This window comes from Lynx canadensis, chromosome A2 (genome assembly GCF_007474595.2).
Source record: "Lynx canadensis isolate LIC74 chromosome A2, mLynCan4.pri.v2, whole genome shotgun sequence".
Classification (NCBI taxonomy): domain Eukaryota; kingdom Metazoa; phylum Chordata; class Mammalia; order Carnivora; family Felidae; genus Lynx; species Lynx canadensis.
The window spans coordinates 156674583-156697499 of record NC_044304.2 but is presented as its reverse complement, the minus strand read 5'-3'; the positions used below and the strand labels follow the sequence as shown (position 1 = coordinate 156697499).

General features: G+C 43.5%; 1 protein-coding gene across 1 annotated transcript in view; it reads left to right on the top strand.

Annotated features, from left to right (window-relative positions):
- The window catches only part of LOC115502040 (olfactory receptor 2F1-like), a 342928-nt gene extending 324880 nt beyond the window's left edge, over positions 1-18048 (top strand). Inside the window, exon 2 of the mRNA XM_030297203.1 lies at positions 17598-18048. Within this exon, the coding sequence (XP_030153063.1) occupies positions 17598-18048 (451 nt within the window). The remainder of the gene's footprint in view (positions 1-17597) is intronic.
- Positions 18049-22917: the final 4869 nt, after the last annotated feature.

Genomic DNA, 22917 nt, shown 5'->3' with positions numbered 1-22917 from the left:
TTTAATCTGTGAACTGTAGGGGCTGTGGTAGTTTCGATTTCAGTTCTTTTTTTTTAACGTTTATTTATTTTTGGTGGGGGGGAGGAGAAGAAAGAGGGAGACAGAGGATCTGAAGCAGGTTCCGTGCTGGAGCACAGAGCCCAATGTGGGGCTCAAACTCATGAACCATGAGATCATGACCTGAGCTGAAATAAAGAGTTGACAGCTTCACTGACTGAGCTATCCAGGCGCCCCTCAGTTTCACTTCTTTCCACTATAATCTTCTGAGTTGCTTACCTAGTCCAACCTTAAATGGTTTTTGCTCTGGCTAGTTAAAATGGCAAAGGAATGTATAATAAATTATCAAAGAATGAGCAATAATAAACAGGCAGCACAAATTGTGTTTTTAAAATTTAGACCACACCTCCCTAGAGAAGAATGGGGTGAAGTTCCCCATACTGTCTCAGCTGCTAAGTGAACCTAGAACTGAACTGAAAGCATATTCTATTTAAAAGTTTTTTTTAATGGTTATTTATTTTTGAGAGACAGAGAGACAGAGCATGAGTGGGGGAAGAGCAGAAAGAGAGGGAAACACAGAATCTGAAGCAGGCACCACGCTCTGAGTTGTCAGTGCAGAGCCCGATGTGGGGCTTGAGCTCACAAACCATGAGATCATGACCTGAGCTGAAGTTGGATGCTTAACTGACTGAGCCACCCAGGTGCCCCTATTTTTAATATGACATTTGTAATTAAACAAAACTGAAGAATAATCATTGAATCTAGGAAAAAAGTTTTCCATGTTGAAAGCTGATGCTTTGAAAAGAGTAGATTAATAAATAGAGAATGAGGGCAGAGATGGGAAATTTCCTGGTTCTCTGCAGGCATCTTCTGCACATGTCCAAGGGGCTAGGGGATAAGTCCTCAGGTTCTTTGTCATTTCTAATTAGAATCAACACCTGGGGCACCTGGGTGTCTCAGTCGATTAAACATCGAACTTTGGCTCAGGTCATGATCTCACAGTCTGTGGGTTTGAGTCCCTTGTCGGGATCTGTGCTGACATCTCAGAGCCTGGAGCCTGCTTCAGATTCTGTGTCTCCCTCTCTCTAACCCTCCCCTGCTCATGCTGTGTCTCTCTCTCTGTCTCAAAAATAAATAAACATTAAAAAAAAAATTTTTTTTAAACCAATGATTTTCCAAAACGGTAACTGTCATTTTCTTTGGGAAGATGTATAACATCATATTTACTTCTATCTTCTGGTAATCAGAAAAAGCACAAGTTATTTCTAAAAGAAATTTTCTTTTTTCTTGTTAACATGTTAACTACCATCAGTCGTAGACATCTTGGTCTTGACTTTGGTGGTTTTAGACAAATAGAAAGGGGATAGAGAAGAGAAGTGCTATCAGAACTCAGAAGCTTGGGGTAAAAGACTCACATGTGAGTGTGACAAAAAATGCCCAAATTCTATAAGTGGTGAGAGAGGAGGTAGGGAGGTGGGAGGCAGTGGTTCACACATAGCTCCTCTGTGCAAGGAGAAAATAGGTGGCTGGAAAGGTAACTGTCAGATAATTTTTTATTTCCACTCCTACATGAGGAGGGTGGATGTGTTAGGGAGGTAGAGTATCAACGGGCCCTTTATATTTATAAGACATTTGTGAATTTTGCTCACAATCATGGTCTTCTTATCCATAGCTTGTACTTTTATGGTTTGAACCTAAATATCCTGAACTAAAGCTGCTATTGCCTTCAATTCCTGAACTTCCCATTTATTTCTAAGTGTATTTCCTACATAATGTTCAATTATTTGCTAGGAAGCTACAGTCAGACACAGAGAATTTTTCTGTGATAAGTGTTTAGCACCCTTTTGGGAAAGGGTGCTACAGCAATTTTGCTGCAAGGCTGTAATATATGGTGATAATGATGCTTCACTCCTTTAGAAATGGTACCAGGGGCCGATCCCTGAGAGCAGAGTGCAGAGCTGCCGAGGTCTGCCTCTTTAGGAGGTTCTATGGATTGCTTGGGATGAGTAAATGTTTAATGAGCACTTTATTCTCATTACAGGGTAATGTTGGAGATCTAAGAACAACAGCATACCAACTCCTTTGTTAATTCTCATCGATTTATAATTTCCTTCTAATTGTATTTTTCTTCTTTCTTCCCAGTCTATATTAAAGTGAGTTTGACTTGGGCACCTGGGTGACTCAGTCGATTAAGCATCCAACTCTTGACTTTGGCTCAGGTCATGACCTCACAGTTCATGGGATTGAGCCCTGTGTTGGGCTCTATGCTGAGAGAGTGGCGCCTGCTTGGGATTCTCTCTCTCTCTTCCTTTTCTCTCTGCCCCTCCCCTGCTCGCACATGCTCTCTGTCTCTCTCTTTCTCAAAATAAATAAATTAAATAAACAAACAAAAAAAGAACTCCTGTGGTTTGCCTCCATCTCTGTTTTTATTTTATTTTTCCTTCCTTTCCCCTATGTTCATGTGTTGTGTTTCTCAAATTCCACATGAGTGAAATCATATGATATCTGTCTTTCTCTGACTTATTTCACTTAGCATAATATACTCTAGTTCCATCCATGTTGTTGCAAATGGCAAGATTTTATTCTTTTTCATACCGAGTAGTATTCCATCATATAAATATGCCACATCTTCTTTATCCATTCATCAGCCAATGGACATTTGGGCTCTTTCCATCATTTGGCTATTGTTGATAGTGCTGCTATAAACATTGGGGTGCATGTGCTCCTTTGAATCAGCATTTTTGTATCCTTTGGATAAATACCTAATAGTACAAAGTTCCATATTTCAGACCATTTCAGCCCTCAGAGTTCATAATCAGTACTTGGTTTGTACAGATCCTAAGTTGCCTAACTTTTGTATTCATGGAGACTTTGAGAGTGGTCTGTATTCCTATCAAGAATTATATCAGGCAAGAATGATGTGTAGGCCTCAGCAAAGATAATATTTCAAATGGTGGGAGAGAAACAGAGGAAAGAAAAGGAAAATTTGTATGTAGATCAATTTGGATGATTAAGCTTTTTATCTTCAAAACACATCAAGTTCTTTACAATGAAAGGGAATTAGAAGTCTTGCCTATTTGCCTTCATAATTTGATTCTATTTTAACATCAAACTTCAATAGTCCTAATGTCTTAACAATAATTGTTACATCAGTTGAGAATTACTGTCATGGAAGCTAATGCAAAAAGGAAATCCAAGTGGATGATAAAACAAACTGTTATTGGATCACATCGTGCAATCAAGATAATCTAATAAATAGTTTCTGAAACACTGAAAAAAAAATGAACTCCTTAAAAAAAATAAAGTGGGCTTGATTCCTGTGGAATCTAAGTCCTAAATGCTAAATGGAAGATCAAAATGAAATGATATTAGCAGTTAGGATTTTATGATAATGGAGAGAGACTGGTGAGTTGTTTTATGTGTGGTCGGATGTGAGGTGTGGGAAGACAGGGTGCAGCATTCCTGGGGGGAGCAAATGACTAAGTAGCAGGTCCAAGGAGAGAGAGGCTGTCAGGATACAAAGGGTAACTAATTTTCTTGAATAACAAGAAAGATTCTGCTGGTGTGTGGAATGGGAGCATGGGTGAGGGATGTTATTGAATCAGGGGGTGTTAAAGAGGCAGATATAACAGAGCTTCTGCCACTGTGAGGTTTGTGAATTTGATCAGGGGCTAATATGGAACCTAAATCAGTTTTGAGATGGTGATGCTGCTGTGTTACTTGGGGTCAAACCAACCATTGTAGGTGAAAGATTTAGGGTCCAAAGGGGAAGTTAGTATTGTGTGTGTGTGAGTGTGTGTGTGTGTGTGTGTGTGTGTGTGTGTGTGTACACACACAGATGCACAGATGGAAGAGTGGTCATTGGGCGAGACTATTATTTCAGAAGGGGGGAATATAAAAAGGTATGTTCCATCTCAGAGAAGATCATTACTTCCAGTTACTTCTTTAGGCTCTAAATCCTCCAGAATGTAGAGTAATTAGCACCATGAGAATCAGAGCATAAAAACTGCACCCATTCATGCGCCTATCTCCACCATCCCCGACTCTCTGAAATTCCTGAGGTAGCATTACCATGACGTTCACCTGACTACCAAGTATTCCCCTCAAAGGAGGCCAGAGATTGACCAAACCATACCCGATAGCCCTAAATCCAAGATTTTCTTCCAGGCAAATTTTTCACCCTATTGGCTTGGGATATTTTCTATTGCCTATACAATAGAAAGGGGAAAGACATCAGAAGGGCAATTTTCTTTTCCTAAAACAATGTCCTGCAATTCTCCATTTCTCTTCTCTACAGGTTATCCAACCATCTACCAACCCCCAGGAAGTGCAACAAACTCAGAATCTGCTCACAGGGAAAACAGCAGAAGGAAAATATAGGAAGAGTTTACATACAGGTGGGATAAATTACAGGTGCCTCCTGTTTATTAAGTACAAGCTTGCAGAGGTAGACAGTCCCTGGTGGACTCTCCCGATTTCATTCTCCCTTTAGCAGCTCTGGGGTCATTCATTTTTCTGGTTAGGACACCTCACCCTCACACTCAGAAGAGTTGCTTTACCTGTTCATGTATTCTCTCTATTGCTTTCACTCTTTGCCCAGCCGTCACCTCCTCCCAAATCAATGAGAAAAAAAGTGTTTCCCGCCAGAGCTGCAAATACATCCATGAGCTCTGCCCTGAGATGTTTCCTCAGACTTTTGAGCAGTGTCTCATCAGATTCTGGGCACTTTGAGCAGTTATTTATGTTCTGTTTTCCAAGTACCCTATCTGAGTCACCACCACCAGAATCTCTCTGGTGGGTTTTCTCCATTTCTTCTATCATTCTGTGTTTGGTGTTTTTCTTACAGGATGATTAGCACAGTACATCCACTTCACTCAGCTCTTCCGGTGTTCTTTGTGATGACTTTCTAAATCCAGTTCCTTTAAACACAGTCTCCAAGCCCCCAGTGTCTCCACCTTACCTCAATCTGTCTCTACCACTATTCCCTTGGTCTCAGAAGGGTCACTGACAGCTTCTAAATACAAATATGTTATAAAACTGCTTATAAGTGATTTGGAAATTCAAAACCCTTCTCCATTTTTGCTACACTTTATCATTTGAACATTAAAGTTTTGTTGGTGGTGCCTGTCACCATATTTAACATGAACTTAACCAGGTATTTGCAACTCCATCACAAAATAAACTTACTTTCCCCACAGATTGGGGAAAAGGATGAGAAGTCTAGAAAAAGAGAGCAACAGATATCTCACAGAAACATGACTGTCATACCTCCTTTATTTTTTTTTTTTTAATTTTTTTTTCCAACGTTTATTTATTTTTGGGACAGAGAGAGACAGAGCATGAACGGGGGAGGGGCAGAGAGAGAGGGAGACACAGAATCGGAAACAGGCTCCAGGCTCTGAGCCGTCAGCCCAGAGCCTGACGCGGGGCTCGAACTCACGGACCGTGAGATCGTGACCTGGCTGAAGTCGGACGCTTAACGACTGCGCCACCCAGGCGCCCCTATACCTCCTTTATTTTTTAAAAATTATTTATTTAAGTAATCTCTACCCCCAAAGTGGGCCCCCAATTCACAACCCCCAAGATCAAGAGTCTCATGCTCCTCTGACTGAGCCAGTCAGGCACCCCTGTCATATTTCCTTTAAATTCTACCTTCATATCCTTTCTTTCAGACCTTAGAGACTTGTACATGGGACTTTATCCTGGGATCAGTCTTTGAGATAGAGGTACTGTATATTTTTTCCCAAAAAATTCTTGTGTAAATTCACTATGCAAATAGAAGTTCACCAAGCTTGGGATATTTGCCTTACAGAAATATGGGGAACATATTCTGTAAAACAGATCTTTGGATGGGAAGATCTATATCAGGTGATGGGGAGTTAAAAGAGCAAAAAGGATGAAGAGGGGACCGAGAGAAGAGAAACAAAATAGAAAAAGGAAAAGAGGATGGAGAATGAAGAAGAAAAGGCAAGGAGCATGGGAAGCCTGGCAGGGAATTCTGATTATCAACAGTACATCCCAAAGTAGGATTCCTAGTGAAAAATCAGTGAGTGTGTTATTACCTGCAATCCAAAGCCATGTCATTGTATGTGTATAGAATGTGATATCTAGGTGCAACCGTTCTGTATCTTCTGGATATATGTAAAACTTAATAATGGAAAAATTGGAAGTTCCTTTTGATTCTGCCAAGAAAGTCCAAAGAGATCTGGAATAAGAGAACTGTATCAATGAGGAAGAATTTGAGAAAAGTTGGAGAAAGAGAAAATGTTAAGTCTCTAGTAGCTGTTAAATACCAGGATTGAAAAGCTACACTGGAGAACACCTGACTGGCTTAGTGGGTAGGGTATGTGCCTCTTGTTCTCATGGTCATCAGTTCAGGCTTCATGTTGAGTGTAGACTTTACTTAAAAAAAAAAGAAAGAAAGAAAAAGAAAACCTACTCTGTTCTTCTGATGAAATGGAGGAGGACAGGGGCGCCTGGGTGGCGCAGTCGGTTAAGCGTCCGACTTCAGCCAGGTCACGATCTCGCGGTCCGGGAGTTCGAGCCCCGCGTCAGGCTCTGGGCTGATGGCTCGGAGCCTGGAGCCTGTTTCCGATTCTGTGTCTGCCTCTCTCTCTGCCCCTCCCCCGTTCATGCTCTGTCTCTCTCTGTCCCAAAAATAAATAAACGTTGAAAAAAAAAATTTAAAAAAAAAATAAAAAAAAAAAAGAAATGGAGGAGGACATCCATAAATGACTTCTCAGTGGTTATCCCCAATTCTTAGGGTGGGGTTGAGGGTGGTCTACAGTCTTTGGTTGGGGTGTAGCAAGCATAGAGAAGCCTTCCCATGGGCATATATCGTGATCTTGCCTTTGTTTCCTGCACTGTATGTCCTCTTAACATCATGGCCTTAACAACATCATGTCTACACATTTCCTTCTTAAAAATGTTATTAGAGGGGCACCTGGGTGGCTCAGTCGGTTAAGTGTCCGACTTCGGCCTAGGTCATGATCTCGTGGTTCACGAGTTCGAGCCCCGTGTCGGGCTCTGTGCTGACAGCTCGGAGCCTGGAGCCTGCTTCCGATTCTGTGTCTGCCTCTCTCTCTGACCCTACCCCCATTCACGCTGTCTCTCTCTGTCTCAAAAATAAATAAACGTTAAAAAAAATTAAAAAAAATGTTATTAGATTCCCCTTTTGTTGCGTGGGTTCGGGGAAGTGTACTCTCCTGCTTCTCCTTAGTTATGCTCCTGATTTCTAACCCCTGGGAAGGTAAGAAGTATGTGGGACATTCTTTTCAAAAGCTGCAACCTGGGCCACAGTGTTTCTTATTGTTGGGCTCCATCTGCATAGCAGTTAATTCAAATAATAGAAGTTAATAAACTGCTCTGATGACAGAAGAACTTTAGCTGAACATGAAGAGATCTGGGGACAAAGAGTAAGCTTAGCTTAGCGATTGAATCCAATTAGACTTGCCTCAGAATTCAGTGGTTAAAGCTTTTGTGATTCCAATCACTCTCATCTGGCATCTTCCCAAGACTGACACTATCCCTCATTCAGCTCTCTGTTGAGTTATCTTCTCCCTGACAACCTACATCACTCCTTCCCCTTATTTGGTTTTATTTTCTTTTCACCTCTTATCATTACTTTAAATTTATTATATATTTGGTTACTTATTACCTGTGACCTTCATTATATTGTTAGCTCCACGCAGGGAAGAATTTGTCTTGTTCACTGCTCTATGTTGGGTACCTAAAATAGCACCTGGTACATGGTTGACGTTTGATAACTCTTTATTAAAGGAAGAAAAGCACCTGGCCACTCTTTACCAAGGTTCTAGGAGATCCTTTTTTTACTTAGTATGTCCTTTGATTCCAGATTTAAAAACATATACACACACAGTATGATTTTATTTTATTTATTTTTTTAGAGCATGCGCATGAGAGGGTGGGAGTGGAGAGGGGCAGAGGGAGAGAAAGACTCTTAAGCAGCCTCCAAACTCAGTGCAGAGCTCCACACAGGGCCTGATCCCACAATCCTGGGATCATGACCTGAACCTAAATCAAGAGTCAGATGCTTAACTGACTGAGGCACCCAGGCATACCCCTCCCACCCCCCACAGTATATATCTCCAATAAAACTCATGGTTTTGGCTTTTCCTGTGTTCATCTCAGCACATCTTTAGTGTGATGTCTTTCTCCCTTTCTACCTCTATTGATGAATCCACCCAAAAGATACTCTCTGCTCTCAAGCTATTTCTAGCTGATTTATCCCTGTTCAGGTAATGTATCCCAAGATTTCAAAAATATTATTTAATTTTGTTCTTTTCTCTTATTTGAGCATACAATCAACCAACTTAGGTTCAGTGAACTGTGGATTGAAGCTAAAAGATGCCCCATTCTTACCATGCCTAATGATAACCAACTTTGTTTTGTTTGATTACATTTATGAGACTTACACTTTTTTTCTTAAGTTTATTTATTTTCAGAGAGAAAGAGAGTGTGAATATGAGTGGGGAGGGGCAGAAAGAGAGGGAGAGAAAGAGAATACAAGCAGGCTCCATGCTACCAGCGTGGAATCTGATGTGGGGCTTTATCCCATGAACAGTGAGATCATGACCTGAGCTGAAATCAAGAGTCAGACACTCAACTGACGGAGACACCCAGGTGCCCCTGAGACTTATACTTAAAAAAAAAACACAGGCATCATTACTTTTCATTTTCAATTTTCACTTTTTATTATTTTTCATTAAGATACTTAAATAATAGCACAGACAAAACTGAATATTTAGGTGGCAGGGGATGCCATATGTGATACTTGAAATGTTCATAGATGAGCAAATATATGAATTCAGCAGTGTGAAAGGTGAATTAGGTATGCCAGCATAGAATGTGCACAAGGTCGTGTACTACAAAAGTCTAAAGTACACAAGTCAAAGATCATCTGTTCTTTGCAGTTGGGGGTTCAAACCCAGGTACCACGAAGTAGGTGTGTGTCCTAGAGTAAGGGCTTCCTCTGTACCATCAGCAGAGAAATGAAAACCTCAAAAACAGCTATTCACAGGGTTGTTTAAAGAATCAAATGAGACAATGCCTGTGGGAAGCACGTGGTAAAGGTGTTATTGCTATGAGAGAGGCAAGGGACAAGGAAGAAGGACTATGTAATTTCCTGAGTCCTTAGGCACTGGAGGTGATGCATGGCCTTGGCTGAGTGGAAAAGCCAGGGAAGCTGGTCTTGCTGATAAAGAGATATAAAATACCTTTGGCTTTGGTATTGACGACAATGGAATCATAACTCTATTAGTGTTTCTTTGCCATAGTTTTTCATTTCTTCATAAATTTATGTAATATACAAAATTACAAATACTATGTGTGCGTGCATATGTATAATTACTATTTCATAACTAAACAGGTCCTCAGTGTTTCATTTTTGTTTCAGTTAATATCTTTCTGTAGTGACCATGGCCATGATTCCTTCATCAGTGGGTCCCCCTCCCGCTCAGGAATGTACGTTTAGATTTTGAGTCCCCTGTTATATGTGGGCAAACTGAGGCCCTGAGAGAAGATGCTCTGAGGATTATTCTTAAGCAGGAGAGTGAACCCCACTCAATATCTTGATGCTCGGGTCCTGGTGATTCCTATTTTTTAAAAGAAATGTTTTTACTACTTCAGCATTTCTCTGTTTTGGACCCTGTTTTTCCCTCCAGGGTGACCAGAGACAGGGAGATCTCTTAACCCACTGTTTTTGCTCCTCTACTGCCTGTGTCTAAAACATCTGGTGCCCAGCTCCTTGTCCTCACTCTCTCTTCTCCCCCCCCCCCCCCCCCCCCCCGCAGAGCCCAGATCCTAGGACTATTGGGGCACACTGAGCTCTATGCCCACAGGAGACAGGAGAGAGTGAGAGAGAATAGTCAGTGTTCCCCAGGAGGCTCCTGTGGACTCACAGTAGCCTGCCTTTTCCCTCAAGCTCACGTTTCCCAAACTGAGTATGATGCTGGGATGTGCCCAAGTGTCCAGCGGAGACAGCTGCTCCTTGGGAACCACTATCGTGCTCCTATTCAACCCTGCAGGAGCACACCATCAGCGTGTGTGAGAAGGGCTGGAGGCTTCCACCTTTCCCAGTGCCTTTTGGTTTCAGATCTAACACCAGTAGTGCCTAAAGAGCAGGAGGAAGGGGATATGGAGAAAGGGTCCCAGGTAAGGTGGAGTGTTTCCGTCCTGGTGTTGTGTTATCTTCATTTACTGCAGACTGCCCCAGAGATCCTAGGTTTGGAAACTGTGCCTACAGAGAGTTTGAGGGGGACCTCTTGGCTCCATTCAACCCATTTCACTTACCTTGTTGTCCCCTGTGTGCCACCCACCACTGCCGAATCTTGTGTCTGGACCTGGGTGGCAGGATGAGACCTACCACTGGTAAGAACCCTACCTTTCCCTCAGCCTCTTTCATGCTCCTTTCATTGCCATCACAGCATTTGTCACGGGTTGTCATTTAAAACTTATTTATTGTCTGTTTTTTTCAACTTGGCTGTAAGGCCTGGAACTATTTTGTTCGCCACCATATCCCTTGAACACCAACAGTATCTGACACTGTCAATCATATTTTTCTGAGTGAATGAGTGCATGAATGAATGATTTGAGTTTCCTGTGTCCTCTTGCACACTGGGCTATTGCTGATTTCAGTGCAGCAATGAATCCCATGACAGGACCCCATTCCCTGCCTTGGCCTCATTCTGTTCTCCCTCTTGGGGAAGACCTAGGGGTCTTCTTCCAACCCCACTCCTTCTGCCCCACCCTAAGAGATCCGGATTCAAGGGAAGCTCTGTCTAGGTTCCTTCTTGATGCATCTCTGTCTTCTTTTTGAGCGTTTAATTCTTGCTGCCAGCCGGTCTGGCCTCAGTGTGCTGTTTACTCTGTGCCCTCCCTCTGTCACCTGCCCTTGCAAAAGCCTGTGAACCATAAGGCGATATTCAGTGACTTTCTCTGCTTGCCCCTCTGTCCCATTCCTCACCCCTGCTCTTTCATTCCCTCCAGAAGCTCGGCATGTCCCATGACACTGGTGACCAAAACCACTGGTACAAACAATCATGGTGATGGTATGCTAACCCCTCTGAATTCCAAGTTGTTAAAGAAAGAGTTATTTCCAGGGTGGGAAAGTTGTTTCAAAAGTCAAAAAGCATGGGGCACCTGGGTGGCTCAGTCGATTAAGCATCCCACTCTTGATTTCAGCTCAGGTCATAATCTCATGGTTCATGAGTTCAAGCCCCATGTCAGTCTCTGTGCTGACAGTGTGGCACTTGCTTGGGATTCTCTTGTATCCCTCTCTCCCTGCCTCTCTCTCGCCCTTCCTCAAAAACAAACAAACAAACAAACAAACAAATATTTAAAAAGTCAAAAAGCATAGGAATAATTCAGTCAGAAGAACTAGGAGGGTTGATGTGGAGAGACAGTAAGATGCATAACAAGGCAGGGGGATTTCAAACAGGTTTCATGTCTCTGGGGGGTTATTATACAGAGACAGGTGAGCTCTCTACTAGGTGACACTGTAAAAGAAATCTGAACAGCAAAACCTACAGCATGAAGAATTTGGATAGGGATGAACAGGATCTCTTACCAGAGAGAATCTTTACCATAAATGTGTGAGGGAAACTGAGAACATACCAGGGAGTCCAGACAATTGAGTACAGGTAATGTGTGGCCCAGTCCAAAGCATGTGCTGCATAGCCAACCAAAGCCTTGGCCAGCCAACTTTGTGAAGGTTAAAGCTGCCATTGGCCTGTTTTGATGGGACACTGCATTGTCTTCTGATTGGAGAAACCAAGAGGATGTGAGACCCCTAGGCCTGAGAAAAGATGTATTCTGTAGCAAGGGAGGGAGCGGGATGCTCCAAGGGGTATCGCAGAGGCTGCACTGAGGAAAATCTGCTCTGCAGCAGACCCTGATGTAGAGGAAAGCTAGTTCTATGTTCAAGTTGAACCTTACCTATGTCAGTTTTGCCTGTGTTAAACAATCAGTTTTGACAAATAAGAACTTGAGATGTAATATTATTCAATAAGTACATCAGATCCTAAAACATACTCCGGGGGGCCTGTCCTGAGCTGTGGGCCAGATGGCTGAGTTGGACTTGGGGAGGAATGGTGGCTCAGAGTCTGGAAGCAACATGAGGGAGATGGTAGTCCATCATGGACAAAGGGGAGGGTACCAAGTTATCCAAGCTGAGTGGGGAGGCAAGATCTTGAACAGGAAGGGAAAAGTCTGAGGTGAAATGTCCAGTAGGCTGGAGAGGGGTTGGTGGGAGGAAGGCAAGAGGGGTTTGGAGGAAGGTGTAGTAATGGGGGCTGTGCTGGAGGCCTGTTTGTGAAGAACACTGCACTGAATGGAGTGTTCCTGACTTCAGAGTCACCTCTGAATCAACGTTTTCATCCCTGATTGCAGGACTTCAAATGTTTTAGACTGTGGAACTGCAGGATGCTATGTCACAGACACCTGTCAGGTAAGGAATATGTTGCCCTTCAGGTGGCAGTGATGGTGAATAAACCATAATAGGCCCATGGGTTGAATTTCTCATTCTTGCTCAGGCATTTATAACACCCACAGAGTATGTATGAGCCATGTCAATATGGGAGTGCATAGGGAGAGATCACAATCAGGAAGGTTGTGGTGGAGGAGCAACCCCCCTGTCTTTCAATGAGAGACATTGAAGCCCAACCCCCCTGTCTCTCAATGAGAGATGGAGTATTAAGGGCTGAACCTCTGACTGGTCCTGTGGTAGCGTTAGAGATCACGTTCAATCCTTTCTGCAGGGAAAGGACACCCTCCCTGTCTCCTACTCATCACTGCTAGTCAACAGCTGATCATGGGAACTTACTCTTTAATATATTGCTTAATTTACCATTTACTAAATACTTTCTCCATTTGCAAATGTAAGTAATAAGCTTTGGATTCTGTGTCCAGAAATTGATAGGGCACTGTGTTCAGAAATTTTGTAGATTCCATGGATTTGACATTGTGGTTAAACAAATAGGTACTTGAGTCAAAAAACCCTGGGTTCAAATCCCAGATGTACGTTTATTAACTTGGGACTTGGGACTGAGATCCTTAAACATCCTGAGCCTCAGTTTTTATCACCTGTGATGTGGAGATAGCCACTGTCTCACAGCCTGGTTGCAGCACAGAAACCAGTGCATGGTGGCACTCAGTGAGTGGGGTCTCCCCATTCACCACTCCATGTCCACAATTCTGTGTCAAAATGCTTTGACAACTGAAAGTTCTTTCTAATCTTGTGTATATGCTTGCCTTAGAAGATAAGAGAAGGAGTAGATGTTGTTGGTGTTTAAAAGAGTTTTTCCCGATCACTGATCTGAACTTACCAGTGTGAGGCTCTTTGTAGCCTCTATCTGTTCTGTTAGGTGTGAATATTTATGTATTTTGCTGGAGAGATAGTATTGTACAGTATTTGGTCACAGGGTGCTGCCTAGACCCTCTGGGAGTGGATTCTGAAACACACCTGGTCACATCTTCCTTTTTCTGATAAGAAATTGGCAGGTCATGATTGCCTCATTGCTGTCTGTTAAAGCCCACAATGCACACGCACGAGTAATCATTAAAGAGCATGCATTTCCATTTGTCAAACTTTTCTTCTCAGGACTTGGAATGAAAACTCGATAGAGATACTCATTGATTTGTTTAGCTAAGATGTACTAAGAACGTACATTGTGTAAGACATGTTGCTGGGTATTGGGAGGACTATGAAGATGACAAGAGAGCCCTGCCACTGAGAAACAGGTGTTTGGAAGAAGGCCGGCACAAGAATAACTATAATGCAAGGGAGACAGGCTAACTTCCACAGGTGGGAATTCCAGGAAGAGTGAGTTCACATCTGAATGGGGGATGAAACTTCATAAAGGAGGGATATTTGAGACAGTCCCTGAAGGGGACTTCATTCTTTAACTCAAGGGGGTTGGTAAGAATTTGTCAGGCAATGATGGCAGGACAGGGTATTCCAAGCATAGAGAACAATAAGGAAGAATTTGTGAAAGCAGGGTGGAATTAACATTTGGAGAATAGCCAGTGGTCCAATCTGGTGGTAGTGTGAAGTGTGTGGCAAGAAAGAGGTAAGGGTGAGGTTGGAGGGGTAGGTGGGTAGAGCTGTGTAAGGCTAGGATAGCCAGGAGGAGTATGTGCCTGACTTAGCAGATAAGAGAAGGAATAGATGTTGTTGTTGGTTTTAAAAAAGTTTCTTCTGATCACTGAAGTAATATGCATCTAAAGGAAAATAATTTGGAAAACAAACAAGATGAAGATTGGTATAGATATAGATACACATCGAACTGTCTATAATCCACACCCAAGATCGCCCGTTAGTGATTTAAAATACATCCTTCTAGCCTTTTACTGTATGGATACAAGGTAGATGGCTAACTAGTTTGATTAATTGATCTTGAGAGTAATGTATAAATGAAATCACATTGCCTTAGATTTTTACAAAAAGAGCCTGTGGACATAATACCTTAGAAACATAAATATAACAGTAGTATGTGGGTAGGTCAGATACAGAGAAATCTATAAATGAGAAAGCCATGGGGCGCCTGGGTGGCTCACGTCAGTTAAGTGTCTGACTCTTGATTTTGACTCTGGTCATGATCTCACAGTTCATGAGAGTAAGCCCTGTGTTGGTCTCTGTGCTGACAGTGCAAAGCCTGCTTGGGATTCTCTCCCTCTCTGTCCGTCCCCCACTTGTGCATGCGGTCTCTCTTTCTCACAATACATAAATAAACATTAAAAAAAGGGGAAGCCATTAAGAATGCTGTTGCAGTGATTAAGAGGAAACAAGTTCTTGAACTTGGGGGCTGCAGGAAAAAGAAAGGGGGAGTGCAGATTAAAAAAATACTTCTAAGGATGGCAGTTCAAGTGGTTTAGAAGAAGGTAGGGAAAACCAGAGATCCCTTCCAGATGACAAGCCTGGATGACTGGGGGATTGCAGAATGATGAACATGATCTGGGCTTTGGGGAAGGGGAGGATTATGTGTGTATTTTTATACATAGTATGTTGTGGTGGTTAGCAGACAATCAGAGATGTAGGTTGAGAATAAGAATGCAGATTTGAGATTCATTTATATTTTCAAGATTGTTCTAGTTAAGGAAGAAGAGAGATTTCTGAAGGAGGAAATAGATGAGAGAAGAACACAAAGAGCAATGGTGTAATGTCTACATTTAGAAAGACCAGGAACCAGACAAGAAAAAGTCAGAATTGTTGGAGAACTTGGAGTGGGCAGCCCTTGTAGTCAAGGGTGGAAGTAGTTTCAAAAATGGGTTATTCATAGCCTGAAATGTCACAGAGACCACAAGGAAGATGAGATTGAGCACAAAAGATGAAGTCAAATATAAGGTTCCTAGCACAGTTCCAAGCACATGGAAAGAACTCCACTCATAACAAGTATTATTACAAGGAAATGACCGTTAAATATGGTAGTTTTTTTACATTGATAAATAATTTTATTTTATTTTTTATTTTTTGTTTTTTGGGTTTCTTTTATATGAAATTTATTGTCAAACTGGTTTCTATACAACACCCAGTGCTCATCCCAACAGGTGCCCCCCTCAATGCCCATCACCCACTTTCCCCTCCCTCCCACCTCTCCATCAACCCTTAGGTTATTCTCAGTTTTTAAGAGTCTCTTATGGTTTGCCTCCTTCCCTCTCTGTAACTTTTTTCCCCGTTCCCCTCCCCCATGGTCTTCTGTTAAGTTTCTCAAGATCCACATAAGAGTGAAAACATATGGTATCTGTCTTTCTCTGTATGACTTATTTCACTTAGCATAACACTCTCCAGTTCCATCCACATTTCTACAAAAAGCCATATTTCATTCTTTCTCATTGCCAAGTAGTATTCCATTGTATATATAAACCACAACTTCTTTATCCATTCATCAGTTCATAGACATTTAGGCTCTTTCCATAATTTGGCTATTGTTGAAAGTGCTGCCATAAACATTGGGGTACAAGTGCCCCTATGCATCAGCACTCCTGTATCCCTTGGGTAAATTCCTAGCAGTGCTATTGGCTGGGTCATAGGGTAGATCTATTGTTAATTTTTTGAGGAACCTCCACACTGTTTTCCAGAGCAACTGCACCAGTTTGCATTCCCACTAGCAGTGCAAGAGGGTTCCCATTTCTCCACATCCTCTCTAACATCTATAGTCTCCTGATTTGTTCATTTTAGCCACTGTGACTGGCGTGAGGTGATATTTCAGTGTGGTTTTGATTTGTATTTCCCTGATGAGGAGTGATGTTGAGCATCTTTTCATGTGCCTGTTGGCCATCTGGATGTCTTCTTTATAGAAGTGTCTATTCATGTCTTCTGCCCATTTCTTCACTGGATTATTTGTTTTTTGGGTGTGGAGTTTGGTGAGTTCTTTATAGATTTTGGATATTGGCCCTTTGTCTGATATGTCATTTGCAAATATCTTTTCCCATTCCATTGGTTGCCTTTTAGTTTTGTTGATTGTTTCCTTTGCAGTGCAGAAGCTTTTTATCTTCATGAGGTCCCAATAGTTCATTTTAGCTTTTAATTCCCTTGCCTTTGGAGATGTGTCAAGTGAGGAATTGCTGCGGATGAGGTCAGAGAGGTTTTTTTCCTGCTTTCTCCTCCAGGGTTTTGATGGTTTCCTGTCTCACATTCAGGTCTTTCATCCATTTTGAGTTTATTTTTGTGTATGGTGTAAGAAAGTGGTCTAGTTTCATTCTTCTGCATGTTGCTGTTAAATATGGTAGTTAGGGAGTGTTTACAAGACCCACCAAAAGTCTTACACAGAGTTGGAGTTTAACAAATGTGTTGAATGGAATGATGACTGATGGAATACAATAGAGGAAGAGTGTAGGAGTTTGATAACACCTGTCCAACTCCTACTTAATAGAACTTGTTAAGAATACTACTTAATTAGAACTTGTTAGTTCTTGCCTGTTGGGAATATATCTTCTGGACTCTGAGATTAACCATGCATGCTGGTTAGTATGCTTGAGGGGCCAGGTCAGCCATCAGGGAGCATAGTCAAGACAGGCATTGATGGCGACTTCCCACTAAGATTTCCTGGCTTCTCATAGGTAGTACAGAGAACTGGCATCAAGTGAGATGAGTAACTTCAGTGTGGTTAGGGGATTTGTACTGCTGGGATTGTCACACCTCCATGAGTTCCAGGTCCTACTGTTTGCATTCATCCTTTTGATATGTGTGCTGACAGTGCTGGAGAACCTGGCCATTATTACCCTCACATGCCTTTACTCCTGCCTCCACTCACCCATGTACTTCTTCCTCTGTAACTTCTCCCTCGTGGAGATGCTGGTCACCTCCACTGTGGTTCCTAGGATGCTGGCAGACCTGCTGTCCCTCAGAAGACCATTTCCCTGGCTGAGTGCCTGATCCAGTCTCTCTTTTACTTCTCTTTGGGTTCTACCAACTTTGTGATTCTCACAGTCACTGCCTTTGATCACTATATGGCCATCTGCCGCCCTCCGCACCACTCAACCATCATGATTGGTCCAGTGTGTACGAAGCTGGTGGCAGTCTGCTGGGTGGTTGGCTTTGTCTCTATCATCTCCCTGATCCTGCAGAAAACACGGCTCTGGTTATGTGGCCCTAATGTCATCGACCACCACTTTTGTGACTCTGCCCCACTTCTCAAGCTTTCCTGCTCTGACGCCTGCTACGTTGAGTGCATGGATTTCTTCCTGTCCTTGCTCTTCATGCTGGCCACCATGCTGCTGATCATAGTGTCCTATATCCTCATTGTGGCTGCAGTGCTGCACATCCCCTCTTTCTCTGGGCACCAGAAAGCCTTCTCCACCTGTGTCTCCCACCTCGCTGTGGTGGTTCTGGGCTATGGTAGTGACATCTTCATCTATGTGAGGCCAGGCAAGGGCCACTTCACACACTTCAACAAAGTGGTGGCTCTGATGACTGTAGTGGTGACCCCTTTCCTGAATCCCTTCATCTTCACCTTCCGGAATGAGAAGGTCAAGGAGGTCATTGGAGATATGACCAAAAGTCTCCTCCTCAGAGACCCAGCAGCCCGTGGATGAGAAGGCCAGAGAACACCTGTCAAGTCACAGGAGTAAGGACCCTCCACTGCAGGTGGGCACCTGGGCACCCATGCTGGAGCTCCTCCATCTCCTTCTTAGTCTCTCCTGCTCCCTTTATCCCCCACTCACTCACTACAGAGAACTAATGAGCTTACATCATCTGAATGATTCCAAGGCAAGTATATGTGAGCCTGAGATAAACAAGGAGGAGATGATTTTGAGGAAGCTGTGGAGTGAAAACAGTATGATAATATCAACTGAAAGAGAGTATCCAAATAAAACCCTCAGTCCTGGGTCTGGTACATAGTAAAAACTCTGTAGACGTGGCTATTATTATAAAAATGTGCTATTAAAATCTCTTCTTCCCAGTCTGGCTGTATGGTTTTGTTTACATTCCTTTACATTTCTTTGTCTGCAAATTCTTTGAGGGTGTATTTCTTTCTCATGAACTGGCTTCAGAGTGTAGGATAGGGTTCTGAAAACAGGAGTTTCTCTGAGAAGAGCAGAGTGGCCTGGCATCCCCCAAAGAGAAGAAACTCCATGCCTCTCGTTAGGACCATTTCTTTGGGGATTATTCCTGAAGCAGAAGCACTACTTATACCCAGGAGGCCCACTTCTGTCCAGCCCCTCAAAATCCCTTGTTTTTAAACAGAAATGACTCTCTAGGGGCCACTTTCTCAGCACCTTCCACAGAGAGGTCCTGAGGGCTCCAGTCTAGACTTTATCCTTTTTATGCACTCAAGAAAGAAAGGGAAGCTGGACCATTGCTCCCACGCTGGCTGCTTTCTCCTTCACATGCATTAGCAACTGTCTTCTCCCACAGAATCTTAGGTCCATGTCCCAGAGCAAGGGCCCTCTGTGTTTGGCTTTCCCGGAAGCAGCCCGGACAGGAGGTCACCAGGGCCCTGGTGGTAAAGCAAAGATAGTGCAAGCTAGTTGAGAGGGAAGAAATGGGGTGGTATTGGGGTTATGAATAACAGGGGGGTAGGGCAAGGGGGGGAAGGCTTTCTCTGGCAGTTTGGGAATGGTTTAGGAAGTCGGGGGAGATGTGGGAGTGGGAGTAGCTCTAGTGTCTGATTTCTCGTATCAGGGTGAATTTGGACTTGGGCTGGGATTTGCAGAACAGGACAAAGAGTAGATGGAAACTTCTTCCTACTTCTGAAGCTAGTTCTGCCCGATGAGGGAGCATAATGCAGGCTGCAGGCAAAGTACAAGCTAAAGTGCGCGTATGTGCGCGGGCACGTGCACACGCGCGTGCGCGCGCGCACACACACACACACACACACACACACACACACCAGGTGTAGGTGGGATATGTGTGATATTCCTCAGGCACTCCTGGCTGCCTAAGAGCAAAAGAAAGGAAAGAAAACATATGGTTAACTGGTAGAGATCACAGTCATACAGGACATGGGTCTCCATCTGTTTACAAATATCTTATTAAATGACAAGAAAAAGGCAATCTTATCAATAGCCTAATCTGCAGAAACCTGTGGACTCAGTTTCCTGGAGCCCCAACGTCACCCCTCCATAGTGATATGGGGAACAAAGGCAAGAAGGAAAAAGTAGATTTTCTTATAACCTACAACCCATTGACAAATACTTGAGGCAGGCAGAGGAAAACATTCTTCCAGGAACTCCCACTGTCTTAATGTTAATGCTTTGCTAGAGGGGAAAACAATTTTAGCTTGACCATAGCTTGGCCTCCAGCATCCTGTGAGTCTTCTTTAACATATGCAAATCTCCTTGGAAACTTCCCATTTGCCTTTACCTCCCCAAATCCATAGTATGTAACCTCTTCATGACCCCAGTGCAGCTCTTTCTGCCCACGGGTCCTGTCTCCATGCTTTAATAAAATCACCTTTTTGCACCAAAGACACCTCAAGAATTCTTTCTTGGCCATCAACTCCGAACCCCACCACCACCCCAAAACCTCATCATGCCCACAGGATACCTATAGGAGAGGTCGTGGTCCTAATGTGTAGCATGGATAGGCCCACAGAGAGGCCATCCTGTAGAGCCACAGCTGTGGAGAAAGGGGTGGCAGAGAGGAACACGTCTGGGGGCCCCACCCAGAGGCATGAGTTTCTGGTTATTACTGGGGAGCTTGACATCCAATTAAGCTCTTTTTTTTAACTACCATAGGACAAATTACTGTTTGTGGGTCTCTCCAAAAGGGGGCAGATACTTTTGATTCTGTGGTAAAGGGCAGCAGGGAAAACAGTTTTTCATCTTTAGAACTTTCTCTCCTCCACCTCTCAAGGGACTAATTGCTTACTCTCCTTGCAAACTTCCTGAAAAAACTTAAGAACTAAATGGGAAGCAATTATCTCCTTCTGATATGCAAACACTTTCCTTCAGCTTTTCCTCCTAAAGTAATCAGCACACAAATCCGCTCAGATTTGCCTCCTGAGAGATTCCTTCCTGCTGCTACTCTCTCATTTCTGCACATTCCCTTAAAAAATTAAAAATAATCAACAGTCTACAGCCATCTATTGCCTCTTTTTCATGGTGTGATCTTAGCAGTGAGATATCTGACTGGTCAGATTGGGAGGGTATATCTTGCCTTGGGGCTCCACAGTAATCACCCCCTCATACAGCATCACACAGTCATGATGATGAGGGAGCTTGGGGCAAGCTGAGGGCAAAATACAGGCTGGCACCCTGCCCTCCACCCCCTCAGGTAGAATATTTGTGATATTCCTCAGACACTCCTGGCTACCCAAGAACAAAGGAACAAAGGAAAGGGGTTTAAATGCTTGCTGTGGTAATGTGGGAAACTAAGACAAATGAAAAATTAAATTCCCTTACTGCCTATAGCCCATTGACAAGTCCTTGAAACCGGCAGAGTGACCTCCCTGTAGGAGCTCAGCTGCCTCAAGGATGACAGTTTGCTGGGGGGAAAAGGGAACCTTAGCTTAACATTATCCCAACATTGAGGATCCTGTAAGTCAGTTTCCTTTATCTCAACTGTCCCAAGATATATGCTGGCAATCACACTCCAAGCTTATGGCCCCCTGACATATATCTGAAGGGTCTCATGACCGAGGTTGTATTAAATGGTAATAAATGGCATTTCCCTAGCAACAGCTAGCCTCTCAAGGTCCTGGAGACCTTGCTTCCAAAATTCCTTAGAGACATACTCTATCCCTGACCCCCTCCCAACCTGAGGGTATATAATGAGTTACCCATCATGAACCCAGTGCAGCTCTTCCTGCCCATGGGTCCTGTCCCCATGCTTTAATAAAATCACCTTTTTGCACCAAAGACATCTCCAAGAATTCTTTCTTGGCCTTTGACTCCGGACCCTACGAAACCCCCATCACCCCAAAACTTCATCAATGACATTCCCAACAAAATTACCTGTGTAATGCTTGGAACAGCACTGTCCTCTCCCTTAATACAGAATGCTGAACCTCGGGCCCCACCCTAGACCTGCTGAAACAGAATCTGCATTTTTTAAAAGTTTATTTATTTATTTATTTGGGTGGGGAGGGGTAGAGAGAGGGAGAGAGAATCTCAAGCAGGTTCGGCACTGTCAGCACAGAGCCTGATGTGGAGCTTAAACTCACGAGTTGTGAGATCATGACCTGAGCTGAGAGTCAGACCCGACCAAGAGTCAGATGCTCAACTGACTGAGCCACCCAGGCACCCCACAGATCTGCATTTTAACAGACCCCCTGGATGATTTATATGCACCCTAATATTTGAGGAGCACTGATCTAGACAATCTGCTGGTGGAAGTTTCAATCAGGAAATTGTGTACGAAAGTCCTTGTCTTGGTGGCAATACTGTGAAAGGCACTGGAAGGGGGCATGTGCTTGCGATTACTGGAGCTACCCTCCCTTCAGGACTTTTATCCCAGGGCCTATTTCTGGAGATGGTAACCAGGACTTAAGCCCTGAGACTTTTATTCTGGTCTGACTTTAAACTACTTCTTCTCCTTTTCTTCTTCCTCTTCATCCTCCTCCTCCACTTCCTCCTCCTCCTCTTTCTCCTTCTTCTTTGAAAGAGCTCGAGCTCGAACTCATGTGAGTGAGGGAGGGGCAGAAGGAGAGGGAGAGAGAGAATCCCAAGCAGGCCCCGTGCTGTCAGTGCAGAGCCTGAGGCATGGCTCAATGTCATGAACTGAACTGTGTGATCATGACCTGAGCCGAAATCAAGAGAAGGATGCTTAACCAACTGAGCCACCCAAGTGCCCCATGACTTTAAATTTCTTGAGAGACTTAGGCCAATGGTCCAGCCTGTGATTTGCTGTTAGAATTCTGTGTGGCCTTGACCTAGAGATGTTTTGGTTCCATACATTGGTCTTAATGTGACAGGGACTCTCAGTGTGCACAATATCAGATAAGACATAAGCCTGGATAGACTTAAGCCAAGAAATACTGATAACAGACTTTTTCCATCTTGCTGGAAGGAATCTAAGGACACCAGTTCTAAGGCAAAGTGGGTGTATGCAAGTCTCCCCAGGTTTAGAGTCACGATGTGACTAAATCATTGCCTCTTGGAATTGCAAGGCAGTGTGTGGGCCGTCCAGGCACACCTCCTCTCACTGCAGGCCTCCCCGCTGTGGGACACTTCTCAGGTCAGCAAGGAGACCTGCTGGAGCCAAGTCTAGGCATGGCGCACTCCCAGCTGCGAGGCAGCCCCTGTCTTTGCTATAGCGGTCTCAGTTTTAAGATGAGACCTTATGTCCAGCCATTGAACTATTTCTAGACCTCTCACCCGCTGTCCACATTGCTTCCTCTGGTCCCTGTTGTTAAGTGGGTCTTGGAACTGGTTGTGGCACTAGGATAGACAACTAACTGGATAGAGTGCAGTGGGATAAGTTCTTCTTATGCGTTGTTTGCTTCTTTTTAATTATTATAC